A 19,278-nucleotide genomic window follows, 5' to 3' on the forward strand; every position below is an offset into this window, starting at 1 on the left:
TTAATATTGAAACCAAAACTAATATATGGTGCTTTTAGTTTATATTTAAGGTCAGATCCTTTATCTGATCTTAACTGATTTGGAATGAATCAGGCAGAGGTTTTTTTTTTTTTTTTTAAATAGTACTTTGATCTCTAATCCTATTTAGAACTGAAGGATTTATACACAAATTCAAGAAAATAAGATTATGTCCTATAGGTTCTTCCAAAGCTTTGTCTTGGAATAGCTTGATAGCATAGGTTGTAATGTTGAATACAAAATTTGAATATTTTAATCTCTTCACTTCTAAGCGTTTTTCCATAGGTATATTAGGAAAGTTGGATTCACCATTTAGCTCAGGGGTTACGACCTCGGTTATTTCCATGAAATAGTGTTGAAGGATTTAAAGTTACAGGTTTTGATTGCTACTGTGGAGTGCTATGTAGAGTTTTCTCCACTTGTCAGATAAACGGGGCAAAAAAAAAAAAAAAGGTATCTGTAAAATATAGAAAGACAACTTGTGGGAAAAACTGTAAGTTTCCTAACCAGATCTTGGAGATAATTTTGCAGTTTTAAGGATCAAATGAATTGGCCAGAGAGTAGCAGTTTTGTTTAGGTTGAATGTCTTAATGATCACTTAATGTTTAATGATCATTTATTTGAGCTCTTGGGGAAAGGATTTATAGGAATATTGTAAATTAATTGGCTATCAATGGGATTTTTATGTGATTTTGGTAGTTTTTGAGGACTTTGACTACCTTATTGCTCCATACTGTGGTAGATAAGTAAATATTCCCTATCAAGAAATGTAAGATAATTTGTAGAGTTGATGTCCTATCTCTAAAGGTTAACAGTTTGAGTACATCTGTACGTAAACAACAATACTTCCCAAAACAGCAGCTGTCGTCAGCAAGGTGGCAGTTGCCTCTACTTTGGTGTGCTTAAGTCCTGCCCAAATTATTGTGCTTTTCGTTAAGCATTGTATAATATTTGCTGATTGCAAGATCTGTAGGCGGTGATAGAATTCACAGTAGCTTTATAGCTTTAGTTGCAAACCAACGATGTCTTTTTTATTTTTAAGCAGAAGAACTAATCTAAAGAACATCAGGCTTAGATTTCAGGCAGTTAGAGCAATATGGTTCCACCTAGATTTTAAAGATTATATTCAGTGTAAATTGAACCCTAGCATTCTCTTAAGATACACAGTTATATTGAACTAACTACTTGCCTGAGGTTCCTTAGAGCATGTACAGCTGAAGGTTCAGTACTGTTGTTTACCTAAGTAGAGGTTTACTCTTTTTTTAAAAAATACTGGAAAACACTTTGGGGAAGTACCTCACAATCAGCTTAGTCCCTGTGTTCAAAGTGCTGACTTTTCCTGCAAACTGAAAGCATTTAGATTTTAATGTGGGATTATAATCTCCTTCTTTTTCCCCTCCAGTTCTTTGTCAAGAAAGACAATTGACTTTATCTGCAGCACCGTCAGTCCCTTCTGGCTGCTGTGTGCTGCACATGTGGCAAGCTGGTGGGTTCTGGGACAGCCCTGTGTGTGTACCATCACACACCTCGTTTATTGGCATGGCCATTTGTTATTTGACAGTAATTAGATTCAACTATCTATTTTCATAGGTTCTCATTCCAGTCCGTTAGTAGGACAACCCCTCTACTGATTTTTGATTTATCGGTTAGCAAATTGGTTTTAAGTAACTTAGATTTGATTTAAAGTATTATTCCTTGCTTTAGAGTCAGGGGAAGTGTTTTATCTACCTACATCATAGTTTTAAAATTAACCTGACTGCCCAGTTTAGGGTGCCCAACGTTTATGTTTCGGTGGGTCAGGGGTGAGAGAGAGGGCTCAGAAGTCCGGGGGTGCAGTTCTGCTGGTGGTGATCAGCTTTATGGTGTGAGTAAATATAATACTTTTTTTTATTGCACTGTTGAAATTGCAGGGGATGATGATTAGATGGTAGCCACAAATAGCCATGTAGAAGTTTTGGTGAACATTTCAAGTTAATTCTAAGATCGGGTCAGTTGTGGTTAGAGGCTGTGGCTAGAGACGGGCATATGGATTCCGTGCGCGTGGTAATAATGCGGTCTTTGGTCACTTATTCACCAGGTGTTGATTGAAGCCTTACCTTGTGCCGGGTACCCAGTTCTAGGCACTGGGGGACAGTGGTAGACAAGGCCAATGAGGCCTCTGCTCTTGAGTATCTGACTTTAAAGGGCAGAGGAACACAATTGTGAGCAAACAAATGGACAGTATGAGTTTAGATATGGACAGTAAATTTTCAAAGGAAGTAGTCGGGAAGCTGAGATAGCAAGTGACTGAGGTGGAGGCTGTGCTGGGCAGTGGTGGGAAGGAGCCTCTAGGAGGGGCCTTTGTGTAAGACTCCAGACCTTTGCCTTTTTTTTTTTTTAAATTGTGTTTTTGGTGAAAGTTCACACAGCATGTTAGGCTCCCATTTGAAAATTTCCACACAGACTGATCAATGACATTAGTTAACGTTTTTCACGTTGTGTCACATTCTCTTTAATTGTGTTCTGGTTGTTCCATTACTCTGTGCCTTTTTGGTGGTGGTGGGGGTGGCGGAGGGTTTGCACATGGTTTGGGTGGGTTATAAGGTTGGCTGTGACACGGGTGGTTTAGTTCTGTCAGGACAGTTGGGCAAAGTTCATGACTATCAGAATCTGTCCTGGAAGCTCTCCTGGAGGAGGAAGTGCTTCCCTTTTGCCTGGGAGGGTGAACAGGATAGGCCAGCTGAAGATGAGGGGAAGGGTGTCCTGGGCAGCCAGGCAGGGAAGAGGACGCTGCGGTGTGGGTGACAGGGCTTACTTGAGCAGAAGATGGTGAAGGAGGCAAGGCACAGTGGGAAGTAATCTCAGACAGTCTTGTGTCAGAAGATGATGGTCACTTACTGAACTCAGGTATTTGAAAATCAGAGAGAGGAAAATAGTAATCGGACTGTCTCTTTCTAAGACAGGTATCCCAGAACTCCCAGTAACTAAATTATGCGGTTACCCTGGGTGGGAAATATATTTCTAATCCAAAGATTGAATTTGGATTGGGAGTACGATTGGTGTCTTTTTTGGAAATGATGAACAAGTTTTAGTCTATATAGATTTATATACAGTCTATGTCTGTAGAAAATTAAAAAAAAAAATTCACAGATAAGGCAGATTTCTTAAAAAATAATTTTGGGGTCTGATGTGGAAATTAACTTTGATTTTGCAAATTAAGGATATTAAGAAAAAAAAGAATTCCACTATTTGCTCTTGCCACTGTTTCCTTTTTTTTTTTTAAAAGCGATTTAAGCACCAAAAAGTAGGAAAGGCCTGGGAATAAAGGACACTCTTTATTCAAATTGAAATTGATACATGTAGCTTTGTGTAGCACTCAATGGGTTATTTCTCATTCAGCCCCTGCCCAGTGAGAACAGTGCCATCAATTTGGTAACTGCTTTTCTAGCCTGTGTGCTGTTAACTCTTAAGTTAAATTACTGCCTGGGACACTGGCATTCAGTAAATATCTGTGGAACGAGTAAATGATTACACAGAACCCTAAATTATCAGTCACATATCATTTAATATCCTGATCAGTAGAGTCATTGAAGATGTTTTGAGCGAGCCTATATACATAAATATCGTTTACCCCAGAAACGTAGAATTTTGGAACTGGAAGGAGGATCCTGTAGTTTTACCAATCTGCATCAAGTAGATAAAGATGAGGGACAGCTTTAAGGTTGTGACTTAGGCAGGCCTAGAACTCAGGTCTCTGGAGTGTTCTATCACACCAGGCTGGTAACCAGCCCATGTGTTTGTCCTCCATTGTGATTGCAGCAAAGACAAGGCTGAGAGATTCAGATAAACCCGACCCCTTTGGTACTTTCTTTCTCTACCTTAATCTTTGATCTGCAGTCTTACTTGGAATAGCTTAATGTTAAAGACCTAGTTTATTCAAAACTACAGATAACGAGGAGTATGAGAATTTTTTTCCTAAGTGCAGGGAAGGGTAAGAAATGCTTCCTGGCCTTCTGAGCCCACGAGCCCTTGTTCTTTGAGGAAGTGGAGAAAAGAAAAAGTAAAGTTTTTGTACTTTGACTGGTGGGAGTACTGTGCATGTCTTTTTGTTTTTCACGGGTAAATTAACTAGATGGAAGTAGTTGGGACTTGTTTAAAATGCTTGCCATGAAAGTAGACCGTTTCGGAGTTTAATTCTTCTCCAGGAGTGAAGATTAGCTTCTAAACCATAGCCTACAGAGCTAAATAAAGCAATCCAGCGTTCACCTGGCCAGTGTCTAACATGAAAGGTGGAGAGGAGAATGAGGGAATCTGGTTTCTGATTGACTAAGCAAGTTGAAGCAGCTATGTTGAGGGTTTTATTTTAAATGGATACATTCACAAAATTGTACTTATATCTTGTTTTGGACAAAGGAAGTCCTATTGTGAGACTTGTTGGAGATAGAAAGTTGTTAAAAGCAAACTTTTAGGATCTGGGAAGTGGATTGAGGCTTAGAATAACTAGTGAATCCACATGGATCAAGGTCACCTTGACCATTCTGAGACGTTCCGTGTTTCTTTAATGGGAATCTAAGGGCTTTTTTCCTTTCCTGTTTTTGCATGCTTAGGATGTTGGCCTAATATGTCCGATCTGCAGACGTACTTCAGGCTTCCGTGTTTCTTGCATGTTTGTATTTAAAATAATTTGAAGCTCTGGCTTCATACATTTTGCCTAAAGTGCCTTAATTTTGTCATTTTATTTTTAGTGATTTTTATAGTCTGTAGATTTGTGGAGGCTGTTTATAGGATGCACATGTGTATTTTAGGGGCCTTGGAAACATACTCAGCTGAACTTAACAGTTTCTGCCCTAACTTTGAATTTTAGATTTAAATTAGTAAAAGTTTCTCAACGGGATGAAATGCTAGTGATTTAATTAGTGTACCGATGGGCTGAAATGCTAATGGTTTAATTAGCAAGCACGTTTAGCAGGGAGTGATTAATATTAGTTAAAAAGTGAAGCAATTGGATGAGGCACGTACTCTGCTACATGGAAAAGACCACTGTGACTTCTCCATGACAGCCTTTTATTTTGTCTCAGAGTAGCTAACGTTTCTATTTTTTTTCTCTTCCTTGACAGCCTTTTATTTTGTCTCAGAGTAGCTAACGTTTCTATTTTTTTTCTCTTCCAGGTTTTGGAAATCCCTTGTCTCAAGGTTGCTGGAACTGATTTCTTGCTCAACTGAGTCACTCATTCAATGGAGACAAAGGGAACTCATGCTTTGTGCTGATTCATCATTGAAGCAAAGCATTGTGGGGGGAGTCTGGATGCCTTCTTTGTGGAAAGACCAGTGACGTTCTCTATCACCAAGCTCCTGAAAACTTCTCAAGATAAGAAGTTAGAGGAATATATACTTTCTTTTGAACTTTTATAATAAATATTTGCCCTGGTTTTGAAGCCCCGGGCTGCTGGAGGTGTGAGCGACAAGTCTTACAAGTGGCCTTATTCCAACTCCAGAAATTCCCTGGCAGAACTTAGAGATTCTTATTTTATATACAATCCTATAGTGACAGGAAACATGCCAACTCAGTCCCTCTTAGTGTACATGGACGGACCTGAAGTTATTAGCAGTTCCCTTGGAACCCAGATGGAGATGGATGATAGCGTGTCCATCAAAGGGACCACTGCTGTTCCATTCAGAGCGACGCATGAAAAAAATATAATCCAGATAGAAGGATATATGCCTCTGGACTGCATGTTTTGCAGTCAGACCTTTACACATTCAGAAGATCTCAACAAACATGTCTTAGTACAACATCGGCCTATACTCTGTGAGCCTGCGGTTCTGCGCGTCGAAGCTGAATATCTTAGTCCTCTTGATAAAAACCAAGTGAGGGCAGAACCCCCAAAGGACAAGAATTGCCAAGAAAACGAAGACTTTAGCTGTGAAGTATGCGGGCAGACATTTAGGGTCGCTTTTGATGTCGAGATCCACATGAAGAAACACAAGGACTCTTTCACGTATGGATGTAATGTATGTGGACGAAGATTCAAAGAGCCGTGGTTTCTTAAAAATCACATGCGGACACACACCGGCAAGTCTGGAGCGAGAAACAAACTTCAACAAGGCCTGGAAAGTCCAGTAACCATCAATGAGGTGGTCCAGGAGCACGCAGCTGAAAGCATCCCCTCTCCTTACAAAATCTGCATGGTCTGCGGCTTCTTCTTTCCAGATAAAGAAAGTCTGATTGAGCACAGCAAAGTGCACACCAAAGAAACTGTTTCTGGTACCAGTGAGACGCAGGCCAACTCTTGTCAAGAGGGAACACCGTCCCCCAGGGAAGAGTTCCTGCAGTTTTTAAACTTAAGACCAAAATCCCACCCGGAAAACATCAAGAAGCCAGCAAAATGGATACCTCAGCTTGACCCATTCAACACCTACCAGGCTTGGCAGTTGGCCACCAAAGGGAAAGTCGCCATTGGCCGAGGAGAAATTAAGGAACCAGGGCAAGAAGGAAGTACTGACAATGATGATTCGTGTTCAGATAAAGAAGAACTTGGAGAAATTTGGAGTGCAAATAAAAGCCATTCAGAAGGTTCTGGAAAGTCCAAGACAAACAAAAACAGTTGTGCAGGCCTCTCACAAGATAAAGAGAAGCCTCGACACGCGAACGGGGAAGTGCCTTCTGTGGACGCAGATCCCAAACTAGCCCATAACAAAGAGAAGCCCACACATTGCTCTGAATGTGGCAAAGCTTTCAGAACCTATCACCAGCTGGTCTTACACTCAAGAGTACACAAGAAAGACAGGAGGACAGATGCAGAGTCGCCCACCATGTCCGTCGATGGAAGGCAGCCGAGGACGTGTTCCCCAGACCTCGCCACCCCTCTGGATGAAAATGGAGCGATGGAACGGGGAGAAGGTGGTTCTGAAGATGGCTCTGAGGATGGGCTTCCTGAAGGACTCCATTTGGGTAAGTTGCACCGTTGTGTGCTGCGTCTCCTCTGTTCTCATCCCAAACGAACACTGGCGAGTAACGGGGCTGTGGAGAGCAGAGTGCAAATTCAGATTTTTGGTGGACAGTCATTGGATTGGGAGTTTGGAGAGCTGGGCTGTTGAGTCCAGGCTCTTTTTTGGTAGACTATGGTAAGTCGTTTAACCTCTCAGGGCCTTAATTTTCTTGTTTCTATAATAACAGGGTTGAGTTAAAAAGCCTACTAACGAGATTTCTTCTTCTGAAAATTCTGTGATTTTATATTTTGGTAACAAAGGACATATATTTGTGCATCAGCCTAAAGCAGTTGCTCTCAGCTGCGGTGGTTTTGACCCCCAGCAGACATTTGGCAATGTCTAGAGACATTTCTCGTTGTCACGATTAAGGGGAAGGGGCAGGTTACCACTGGTATCTAGTGGGCAGAGGCCAGGAATACTGCTGAACATCCTACAATGCCCGGGACTGCCTACACAACAAGAATTATTTGGCTCCAGTTGTATTTCTTTTTTTTTAGTTGTCAGTAGTGTGGAGGTCTTCACTGAAGTTTTGCCAGCATCCCTCATCTTACCTCTGAGAAGCAAGTCATTCTTAGATACAATACGCTTCCCTTTCTATCAAGGCCCAGTTCTCCTACGATTATTCCACATGAGTTTCTAGTGGTCACAAAAAGTACAGGGGTTGATTATCAACCAGAACAAGAATAGTGTTGGGGAAACCCTTGGGTGCTGCCTGATACCCTGTCCTTGTAGTCTGGGAGGCTAGTATCGTTTCACACTTAGCTCAGTAACCAAAACACAGCTTGTGAAATACAGGGAATGTTCAGCACACCAGAGATGCCTTTTACAAACACCTCATTGGCTCAGTAAACGTTTCAGGATACTAATAGCATTTATAAGAAACAAGATATCCCTGAAAGTTTGTTCACGTATTAGATCCTGCGCTACGCCCCCGCCCCCAGAAAAAACTGTTGCTATTGAGTCGATTCTTCATAGCGACTCCATAGGACAGAGTAGAACTGCCCCATAGGGTTTCCAAGGAGTGCCTGGTGGATTCGAAGTGCAGACCTTTTGGTTAACAGCTGAACTCTTAACCACTGGTTCACCAGGGTTTCCGGTGACCCAGCGGACATTATCTGGGACAAAGAATTCCATCTGGGTCTTGCCCGTCCTCTAACTTGTGTTAGTACTGACTTGGCTGTAATCCTTGACTAAAGGCTTCTGTTGCTTAAAAACCCTGTAAATCCCGCTCTTGTATAGGAGGACATCCTCAGTCAGCGAGTGATGATCGGGAGCTAGTCTTAGTGAAACGGTATAGTTTACAAAGTGGTCTTACTCAGAGGCCAGAGATCATTTGCAATGCCTTTCTGTTCCCTTTTCAGTGTAACTGTATTGCGTGTTTGAAGTCTTCCAAGAGCTCTGTGTATGAGACGAGACACAAGATGAATTTGACAGTGTAGTGGGCTCTTCAGTTCTGTTTCTGGTCACGTGACAGGTGTGATATCAACTGTTTTCATATAAAATACATAGTTTGGAGTTTCCTGGGATAGTGGAAACTAGCGCTTAGCATCCTACAAATCTTCAGTTGTCAGAAACCTAGAAAACACATTTTGGTGTCATAGTGATACCATAAAAAGGGCTTTAACTACAGAGCTCTGGCCTCGTGAGTGACTCCCAGTAATGTTTGGTATTGTTTAGGGGCAGGCAGTAATGGGGAAATAATTAGGGCCCATGCGATGCCCCAGTGCCCTGAAAGAAATGCGGTGGTCAGTTCCTAATAGGCGATGTGGGCAGAAGAATGGAGTGGAAAACTTGGGTCAGGCCATCAAGTAGAGAGAAACACCTGTACGTAGATGGGGGCGCCGAGATTTGCGTTCAGTGGGTTCTGCCACGGCTTTATTCTAACCTTTGGCTTAACCTTTCTCTGCCCTGATTTCTGTTTGCAAAATTGATTCATTGACCCTTGTCTTCCCCCGCCCAAGGATCATTGTTAGTAGTCTGTGTGTGAAAGGTTCTCTTGGTCCTTGAAAGAACAGCATAGCAAAATCAAAGGTGATGCTAACAGAGCAGGGACCAGGTGGACGTGGACACTTCACGTCCTTAGTTTTAAAATAAAGGCATTTCATAACTTTTTGTTTGTGATGCAACATACCATAAATCCTGACACATAGCTGGGAGTAGGAAATTGCAGCAAGGTACAAATCCAGTAGTCGTGTATGATTTTTAAGTAAGCCAGCTGGGCTTTCTGTATTAAGGGCATTCCTTTTCCTGCATTTACGTTATCGTGTGGTTTTCTAGTCCTAGATTTATCTTGCTGTACTACCAATTCTGTTTAGATTTACTTTTATGAAGATCAAAAGACAAAATAAATTATGTTTTAGTCTTCATGACGCCTCTTTAGATCAAGGGCTGTGCATGTTTTATAAGTGAATACATTTTTCTTAGAGGGGAGTTGGGCGGTCAGGGTCTGTCATCTTTGTACCTGGAGGTTTGCCAGGGTCTGTTCATAAGCTGATTATTGAAGGTGTGGGAGAGGTCTTTTAGTGGGAAATAACAGGTGTTCAAGGCCAAATGACCCATTTAACTGAGAGGAATTTTAAGAGGTGTCCAGATTTTTGTTGTAGACATGTAGCAATTTGATACTGCAACAAAGGGGGCATTTATTATCTAGATCTAAAATACTCATTTTTGGGGGATTATTTTAACTGTAGAGCATCTGATTGTCCTTTGGAGAGCCGGTGAGTGTTCAAAATGCAGTCATCATTTAATTTGTGTCCCACATGGACCTTTACTCTGTGCAGCATAAGACACGCCACTTGATTGTTGCAAAGAATGACGTTTAAAGTTTCACGCCTGTCGTTGGGGGGATAGATCTGGATTTGTCAGGTCTATATAGATGGCCCCGGTGTGTGCTTGTGGAAGATACAGTCTGCTTTCCAAAACTTGGCTAAATTTTGACAAACTTTCCTGGGTGCCCTGTGCCAAAGCTTTGTAATTTTCTGTTAAAGATTAAGTTGCGCTTGCTACCCTCTAGTGGTAACTTGCTTGATCTTAAAGTAAGAAGCGCCTTTTTTTCCCCCCATTGGCTGGGAGAAGAATTGGCGCCTTAGGCTGGCTGGCTCAGTCTTCTAAATTACTTCTGAGGAAGCTGGCCATTCCAGCCAGTGGTGGCCTCCCCTCTTCCGTGAGCCAGATCCTGGGCGGTTCAGACGATGCTGCCCAGGTAGCCCAGTCTAGTAAGTGATCTTCCTGGTGATGAAGACGAACATGGAACCAGATCTCCGTGATAACGAACTGTGCTACACCCAGAAAATGCAGAACAAACGCACGCGTGCTGTTGAGGCGATAACACTTCAAAACAACATTTGGTGTGTTTTAGCCTCCTTTGGCTCTACCCCAACACATGTATAAGAATTCTTCATTATGGTTTCGGAAAACGTTTCTATGCAGAATAATTAATAAAGTCAACATGCCTTATTCATGTGCTTCAGCCATTTATTTTAAAAAAATTTTTTTTATGTTGATTTCATTTTCTTATCAAAGAGCTTTAACGTTGATAACGTCCACTTCATTTCCTGGGCACGGTTACCTGACACATCTGCTGAACGAGTTACAGTCCATTCAGTGTGTAAAAGCAGCTGTTAACGTTCTCTCAGCTAAACATATAATAATGCTCATGGTGATTCAGCTGTTTGCTTAACGTACGAATTGTTGTTTCTTTTTTTAGATAAAAATGATGATGGAGGGAAAATAAAGCATCTTACATCCTCGAGAGAGTGTAGTTATTGTGGAAAGTTTTTCCGTTCAAATTATTACCTCAATATTCATCTCAGAACGCATACAGGTAAAGAACATCTTCAGGTTTCTTTTTAAAGATGTGTTGGTGAAAAGAACGACGGTGTAGTTCTGTGATTTTGTTTTATTTTATTTTTGTGTTGTTCAAATATTCTGCTAGATCCCTGGAATAGCCCAAGAATCAACGTGTAGTGTACTGACTACAGCTCTTTTACTTTTTTAGTATCATTGTACCTTGAACTGTTGTGTTCTCCTGTTTGGAAGCTAGTTTCTGGCTTCTGTACCCTGACTCTCATCTTAGTAAAACTTGTCTAATATATTTTAATGTCACAGCTTTTTTCGTATTAAGTTTTGTGATACAGTGTGAAATGAGAAAGTATTTAGCGGTCTTTTCTTTAGATTATAGAAGGAGCTGTAATATAATGGGCTTAGGTGGCTGTGTGGACTTGAGTATCTTCTGCCACTTACCAGCTGTGCAACCTTGGGCAAGTTAGTTAACCTTTCTGTGCTCCAGTGACTGTAGCTGTAAAAAAGGAAATAGTTACGATCATATTTATGAACAATATAGCAATAAAGGTGTGTTCCCTTCCATGGGACTCTTACCAAGATTAAAAGAGTTTAAAATGCAGCAGTTAATTATTTCTCCTTAGAGGCACGCATTCACATTTTCAAAATTTCCATGTGGTGAGGGTGATGAAATAAAACAGCTCCCCAAAAATTCAGGATATGAAAGTCAGCAGATAGGGAAAAGAGAAGGAAGGAATCCTGTATTCTGTGTATAATGTATTAAACCTGCCTAGTTTCCGAAGATCTGCTTCGATGTTCTTTGTAAACTCCCATAATCCAGCGGCGTTTCTTGTTTCAGGTGAAAAGCCGTACAAATGTGAATTCTGTGACTATGCTGCAGCCCAGAAGACATCTCTGCGGTATCACTTGGAGAGACATCACAAGGATAAGCAGATGGAGATCGCCACCGAAGTCAAGAATGACGGGAAGAATCAGGACACAGAAGATGCACTATTAACCGCTGAGAGTGGGCAGACCAAAAATTTGAAAAGATTTTTTGATGGAGCCAAAGATGTCAAAGGCAGTCCACCTGCCAAGCAACTTAAGGAGATGCCGTCTGCCTATCAGAACGTTCTAGGCAGCGCTGTCCTCTCGCCAGCTCACAGAGATACTCAGGATTTCCGTAAAAATGCAACCGACGACAGTGCTGACAAAATGAACAAAAATCCTACCCCTGCTTACCTGGACGTGTTAAAAAAGAGACCAGTGATTGAACCTCAGGCAGACAACCTCCTCTGTAAACCGGAAGTGGATGCTGCTCCTCACCCAGACGGCAGTGCCACCCACAGCATGGAAGTCAGCCACAGAGAGAAGACGGTAGAGTCTGCCACCGACTGCAAACCCAAGCCCACCATGGACTGTCAGGAAAAGCCTTTAAATCTGTCCCTGGGGCCCCTTCACAACTGCCCAGCGATTTCTTTGAGCAAAAGTTTAATCCCAAGTATCACCTGTCCCTTTTGTACCTTCAAGACATTTTACCCAGAAGTTCTAATGATGCACCAGAGGCTGGAGCATAAATACAACCCCGACATCCATAAAAACTGTAGAAACAAGTCTCTGCTGAGGAGTAGACGCACGGGGTGCCCACCAGCTCTGCTAGGCAAGGACGTGCCTCCCTTGTCTAATTTCCATAAACCCAAGCCCAAGTCTGCCTTCCCCACGCAGGCAAAATCCTTGCCATCCGAGAAGGTGAAGCAGTGCCCTCTGGGGCCAGGCAAAGCTCCGCTGACCTCGGGGACAGACTCCAGCACTTTAGTCCCCAGTAACCTGAAGTCCCACAGGCCCCCACAGAGCACTGGAGGGCAAGGGGCTGCCCCCACCAAACAGCAGCAGCCTGAGGTGTTCCCTAAAACCAGCGTTTCTCCTGCACCAGACAAAACAAAGAGACCCGAGACAAAATTGAAACCTCTGACGGCAGCCTCTCCCCAGTCCACCCTTGGCAGCAGTCATGTCAATGGCTCCGCTGACTACCCTGCTAAGAACGACAGCCCATGGGCCGCTCAAGGAAGAGACTACTTCTCCAACCGGAGCAGCACCAGTGCCAACGCGGAATTTGGTGAGCCGCTTCCCAAAAGACTGAAACCAAGTGTGGTAACTCTTGATGTTGACCAGCCTGGGCCCAATTACCATAGAAGAAACCACGACCTCCCCAAGTACCATGTTGTCCGAGGAATCTCCAGCCTGTTGCCTCAGGAGTGTGTCTGCCCACCGTCATCAGTATTGTCCCCCAAACCGAGGTTCCTGAGCTCGAGTGAGGTTGATTCGCCAAATGTGCTGACTATTCAGAAGCCCTACGGCGGTTCTGGGCCACTTTACCCTTCTTGTGGACCTGCTAGTAGCCAGCCCTCCAGTGCAACGTTAGAAGGTATTTTGTGATGGTTGTTAGCATGCTTAAATTGCTTTTGTGTCTAAATTAGCTAATGTCTAATCCGTGTTTTCTCAAGGGGGTGGGGAACTGACAGCACCCGCAAGGGGTTAGTTCTTGGGGGCAAGACATTTCTTAGATGGCAACGGTCTATGGCCCTCCAAAGCTCAACCCCACACAACAAGGTCTCACACCTCAGTACTTTATTTCTTTCATTTACTTGGTTTTTTTCATAGGGAGATGATGATAAAATTAAGGGTGAGGGAAAAAAAAAAAAGATTAGAAAACATTGGTCTGTTCCACTGCTAGATGAGCCCTGGTGGGACAGTGGTTAAGCGCTCGGCTGCTAATGGAAAGGTTTGATGGTTTGAACCTACCCAGTGGCTCCATGAGAGAAAGACCTGGCAATTTGCTTCTATAAAGATTACAGCCTAGGGAACCCAAGGGGGCAGTTCTCTGTCACATGAGGCTGTTACAAGTAGAAATCGACTCAGTGGCACCTACCAACAATAAATCCATTGCTTGCCCTTGAAATTTGAGGTGCCAGTTAGGCCTACCCCACCCCATCATAGTCTTTTTTCTTCTTGGCACATTTTTTTTGTGCTGAAACGCAACCCACCTTGGGTTTGGGGTGCTTCTGTCTATGTCTCACCTCCCTCATGGGTTGAGGGGTAGGGTCAGTAAGTGTCAGTGAAGACCCTTGACCCATCAGGAGCAGAAAATGCAAGAAGTGCTTATTAAATCATCTCTCTAATGGTCTTGACATCAGGACTTCTGGAATTGTCTGTGTAGCTTTCGTTACATTCAGCGGATTTTTTAAATAACATTTTCCCACAGATGTAAATTCTTAATCTTGTAGAACACTTTGGAATCTGCCCCCATAGAAAGTTATTTTTCAAATGAAACATTTTCACAGCCCTCCTTTCCTCGTGGTAGCACTTGCCGAGGCATCAGGCACTCACTTGTGCCTGTAGAAAGACCAACCGGGGTGTCACGGGAACATGTCCTACTGGACTGACTTGATAAACCACAATGCCTCCCGTGATCTCATGAACTTGGCTGGTTTGTGCAGCTCAGGGAGACAAAATCCATCTTCGACCTCTCGGTCTGTGATGGTTTCCAGTTACGGATTCTGTGGGGGTGACAGCATTTTCTCAGTGATAACATGGTGCCAGTTAGTCAGAACAACTGCTTTGACACACTCCAGTGACATCTATAGAAATCTTGATGAAACATTAATTTTTGCTGTCTTTTGATTCAAAACGTCCATCCCTCCCCCCGCAATCCCCCACATCCTTAAAATGGACATGAGTTAAAACTTTAAAGAAAAGACTCTGTTTTAGATGTCACATCCTTTTTTAATGAGTATTTTTTCATGCCTCTTCTGTATAGTCTGTAGTGTTGCCATGAGGTGGAATCCACTTGCTGGCAGCAGGTTTGGTTTTTTTGGTTTTCTGTACAGTCTTGGCCCAGGTCTGAAATATTTTATGCTGGGCTTTTCTTTTGACTTTTTCGTTCTTAATAATGGCAGCCTGGACCCTAGATCATTTCAGCTTTAGTGACTTAAAATTCTGTGCTAGCAAATGTCCTCCACTGGGCGGTTAAAAACATTTTAGCTATAACTTTATAGACACTAGTGTGTGACTTGTGTGTTCTGAGCAATGGTTATGCACTTGGTTGCTAACTGAAAGGTCAGTGGTTCAAACCCACTGGCTGCCGTGCAGGGGAAGGATGTGGCAGTCTGCTTCCGTACAGATTTATAGCCTTGGAAAACCTATGGGATAGTTCTACTCTGTCCTATGGGGTCACCGTCAGTCAAAATTGATTTGACAGCAACAGGTTATTATTGGCATTAGGACTTCTGAAAATTACTCCCTTAACAGCCCATCCACATCTCACCTAATTGCTTGAACTTACTATAAATGCTCTTTCACACTCTTTTTTTCCAATCAGGAAAAAGGCCTGTGTCGTATCAACATTTATCCAACAGCATGCTACAAAAGAGAAGCTATGAGAATTTTATTGGGAATGCACATTATCGACCAAATGATAAAAAAACTTGATTTCCTGTTTTTGGGGGAAAAGGTGAGCATATGTTTTAATTAAATACAATGCATTGATTTAATTTAATTGAAAAAGTAGTGAGTATGTCCAATGTCATATAGTAAAACTGATTTTACTTTTAGATTTTCTTTAGATGTATCAAAATTTAAATTCATCGGAGTCTCTGGACATCAATGATGATAATAGTAAAAATAGTAGTATACCCACTCCTCACTTATCAATGTGGTTAGGTTCCAAAGACCAGGTCACGTGAAAATCGGCATTATGTGAAAATGGAAGATCACCACATCAGATCACAAAATGGAGGAAGACTACATCGTTATATAACTGCCAAATTACATGATTACATAACTGCCAAACCACTGAGAATCATGGCCCAGCCAAGTTGACACATAACCTTAACCATCACAGCATTACTTTCGCCTCACACCTCGGGATTTGTTACTGTCAGATGTTCGTTACTGCACAAAATAGTCAGATAGTAGGTTTTTTACTGTTGTTGTAAATGCAAAATGTCAGGTAATGAGATAGTCGATAAGTGAGGAGTAGGTGTAAAAGCAGTTGGAATTTACCTCCTGCTAGGCATTGAACAAAGTGTTTTATAAACATGATCTCATTTTATCCTTGTCATAACAGGAGGAGTTAGATCAGCAAACTGTCCTCCATCTGTTTTTGTAAATAAAGTTTTATTGGCACATATACACGCCCGTTCCTTTACATAATTTTCTATGGCTGCTTCTCCAGTACAACATCTGAGTTGAGTAGGTGTGACAGAGATTCAGTGTCTCGCAGAGCTATGCATATTTACATCAGGCCCTTGTATGTCTCACAAAGCTGGAAATATTTATCTGGCCCTGCACAGAAAATGTTTGCTGGCCCCTGGGTTAGGAGACCCTGTCCACACTTTTCAGATGATGAAACTGAGACCTGGATTGCACAGCTTGCCCAAAGCCCCACTCTGCCAGTACGTGGTGGGAGCCTGGTGTTGGCCCCAGGTCTGTCTGACCTCAAAGCCTATGCCATAATGCTCCAATTTTAAGGGCGCGTTCAAAGCCTTCATGAATCCTTGTAGTCCTGGTTCATGCCATACATTTTCCTATCTTCATATGTTAACTTTCAGTTTCTTGGTGGTGGTAGTTGCCTTTACCAGACTTTGTTTAACAGATAATAAGTTCTGACTCTTTGCTGAATCATCCTAGTTAAATCATTGCTAAGTATACATCTAGTCTCCTGATACTTTGAAAAATTTGAGCTCAAATGGAACTCATCGCCTTTCTAGATTCCTGGGTCTCCTTTGTTGTTGTTGTGTGCCCTTGAGTCTATGCCAACTCATAGTGACCCTATAGGACAGAGTAGAACTACCCCATGGGGTTTCCAAGGAGTGGCTGGTAGATTGGAACTGCCCACCTTTTGGTTAGCAGCCCGAACCTCTTAGCCACTGCGCCACCAGGGCTCCCCTTAGTTATATCTGTTTATTTTCTTGCTTATGCTTTTTTTTTTTTTTAAGGAATTTTCTAAACCTTACTCAGTTCATCCTTGATCACTTTTCAAACGTTTCTTCCCCACTTAGGTCTTGATGGAAGGAAGTGTGTACTCTCCACTGAATTAGATCAGCCCGCCCTTTGAGAAAGCGAATGGTGAAAGCTACTGACATAAGCTGTGATTGTACTGTACATACAAGGAGCACTACAGTTTTGTAAAGTTGTTCTCTTAGCTTTTGTACCAAATAGCAATAAAAACTATAGTTGGAACAGTTGAATTGTACACAAATGGAGACCAGAAATCTCTATTTTGTCCCTGAATAATATTTTTTTTAGAATTGACCAAATAGGAAGTGATGTGTTTTTTTTTTTTTTTTTGGCATACTTGAGAGAGAGCGCTGCTGAAAAGAAGTTGTCTGGGTTGGGGTGGGGCAGGGAGGAGGGGGAGGGGAGAAAGTCTATAACGCTTGCACCTCAGGTAAAAATCTGTACATACATAAGTTGGAAACCTGCTCGTTTAAATACTGTATGTATTTTTTCCTCTAAAGTAGCTCATCACTTTGAGCAGTCTCTTGCTATTTGTGCTCTGTCATTTCAAATGTATTTTTTTTTTTTAATTCTCAATGAATTGTATGATGTTAAATCCTCCCCAGTCTATTGTTGTCTTAATGGAAGTATTGACCCTCTATTGATACGTGCTGCATGCGTTGAGATCGGCCACTGTCCGTTTGGTGCCCTCTCATTGCAGACTTCAGCAAGTCAGTTGGGAAAGACGACTCCTGTTTGTGGCTGCTGCGTAGCTTGTCGCGGGCCCACCGCGATCCCGAGGGGCACGTTGGTGCGTTCATTTCCCAGTGCACGTGTTCACAGAGTCGCATTTCCTCCGTGGAGCGGCCAGGTACTGAGTGAATGTACCAAGCCCTATGTGAGGTTATTGGAAATTTGTTTTTCTAACAAATTAATCATTTCTGTTGGAAAATTCCAATTGGGGGGGCATTTGCCTAAACTGATGTGTAAAAATCCTCACTGAATTATACATGTGAACTCCAGACGTTGGGAAGCAATTTGGAAGGAGATGAAAGTGTTTTTGGTAAACCCTAGGTTTGTATGTCAGAGTCTTGGTGTGTCTGGCATCTGGGTTAACTGTGGACGTATTAAAGTTAATTGTAGACACGTTGATCCTGAATAAGGAACTGCTGGCTGAGCCTCCTGGGAAGGGATGATCTGTTTCCAGACGTCTGTCATCTCCCTGCCGCTTCCCATCCCGCGACCTAACATTTCCCCCCCTCTTGGTTTTGAAGCAGCAGCGTTTTTCTCAGTGTACGTGCAACTTGGGTTTTAAAGGGAGGCTAGCCACCAGGTGGCTGACCGGATAATTTACATGCTGGTTCCCTTAAAGTGCAGTCCCTGGCTGCGTTTATTTAGCAGTCTGTGGCTTGAGCAATCACAAAATCTTTCATTGAGAAATCATCTCAAAAATAAATTTGCACTGTTAATTTTTCTTGCCCTGCCCTTCTGCACAGAGCAAGAGTATAAGACCTAAAATAGCAAAACCTGGAAAGAATTCCTGACTTTTTTTCATTATGCAACATGATGCATCCTTGATGTAAGTCTTAACTCCCGCGTTCAAGGGGGACCTAACCGGAGATCAGCCCGTTGGCATCACAGTGAAGTGCTTTGTATCAGGAAAGTGGACACTATTGGCCTTTTTCCTGTTCACAAGCTGAGCCATATGTACATAATCTAAATTTTGTTTTCATAGTTTTGCACTTTTATAGCCTATTTTTGAAGATGAACACATTTGCAAGATGATCTTTGCCTAATTCAATGAGTGTTACAGAAAGTTCGCTGTAACTGTAAATGTAAATCTTAAAAAGGGGGTATGTGATAATAGAGGGCTGAAATTTAAACCTGTATTTAAAAAAAAAAACAAAACCAAAATCACCAAATCTATTTGAAAACAGTTAACTCGTGTTGTGCTGAAATTTTGGGGGCTTTCAGATTTCTCCTTTTTAACCACATTTCTGAATGCATAAAAATGCAATTTTTGTTCCCCACAGCCCTGTACTTAGAAATATGTTTTTTGCCCGTCAGTATTAGCTATTGGAATACTACTGGTTTTGTATGTTTTTTTTTTTTTTCTTTGAGACAACAGTACACATAATAGAGGTACAATTCGTTGGATTTTTGTTTATGTATTTATTTCATTCCAGTTTGATTTATTTTAATTGTTGATACTTAAGTCGTCAAGCAGTAGACATTACTTGTCTTATTTATGATATATTTCAGCTTAAAGTTATGTTATTATATGTGGATGTAAATAAAGATTTGGTGTTTTGCAGTCTCGGGTTTTGGTCTTTATTGTGTTCTGGTTTCTGATTTTGTTTTATTTACCTTTTTTATAAAGACAATTTTAAACATGCACAAAACTAGAGATTAGTGTAATGAACCCCGTGTCGTTGTCACATAGCAGTGTCTTGCCAATCTTATCCCCACAACCCCCGCTGGGGTATTTGAAAGCAAATCTCAGACATGATTTAA

At 41.9% G+C, this 19,278-nt stretch overlaps 1 protein-coding gene across 6 annotated transcripts in view; it reads left to right on the forward strand.

The window, feature by feature from the left end:
- Positions 1–19,058, forward strand: part of ZNF217 (zinc finger protein 217) — a 41,055-nt gene extending 21,997 nt beyond the window's left edge. For all 6 annotated transcript variants that reach the window (XM_049869224.1, XM_049869222.1, XM_049869223.1 and 3 more), the window contains 5 exons: positions 5,167–6,949; positions 10,694–10,810; positions 11,627–13,192; positions 15,146–15,277; positions 16,827–19,058. In XM_049869224.1, coding sequence (XP_049725181.1) covers positions 5,554–6,949; positions 10,694–10,810; positions 11,627–13,192; positions 15,146–15,255 — 3,189 coding nt within the window. In that variant the 5' untranslated portion in view covers positions 5,167–5,553 and the 3' untranslated portion in view covers positions 15,256–15,277; positions 16,827–19,058. The remainder of the gene's footprint in view (positions 1–5,166; positions 6,950–10,693; positions 10,811–11,626; positions 13,193–15,145; positions 15,278–16,826) is intronic.
- Positions 19,059–19,278: the final 220 nt, after the last annotated feature.

This window comes from Elephas maximus, chromosome 25 (genome assembly GCF_024166365.1).
Source record: "Elephas maximus indicus isolate mEleMax1 chromosome 25, mEleMax1 primary haplotype, whole genome shotgun sequence".
NCBI lineage: Eukaryota > Metazoa > Chordata > Mammalia > Proboscidea > Elephantidae > Elephas > Elephas maximus.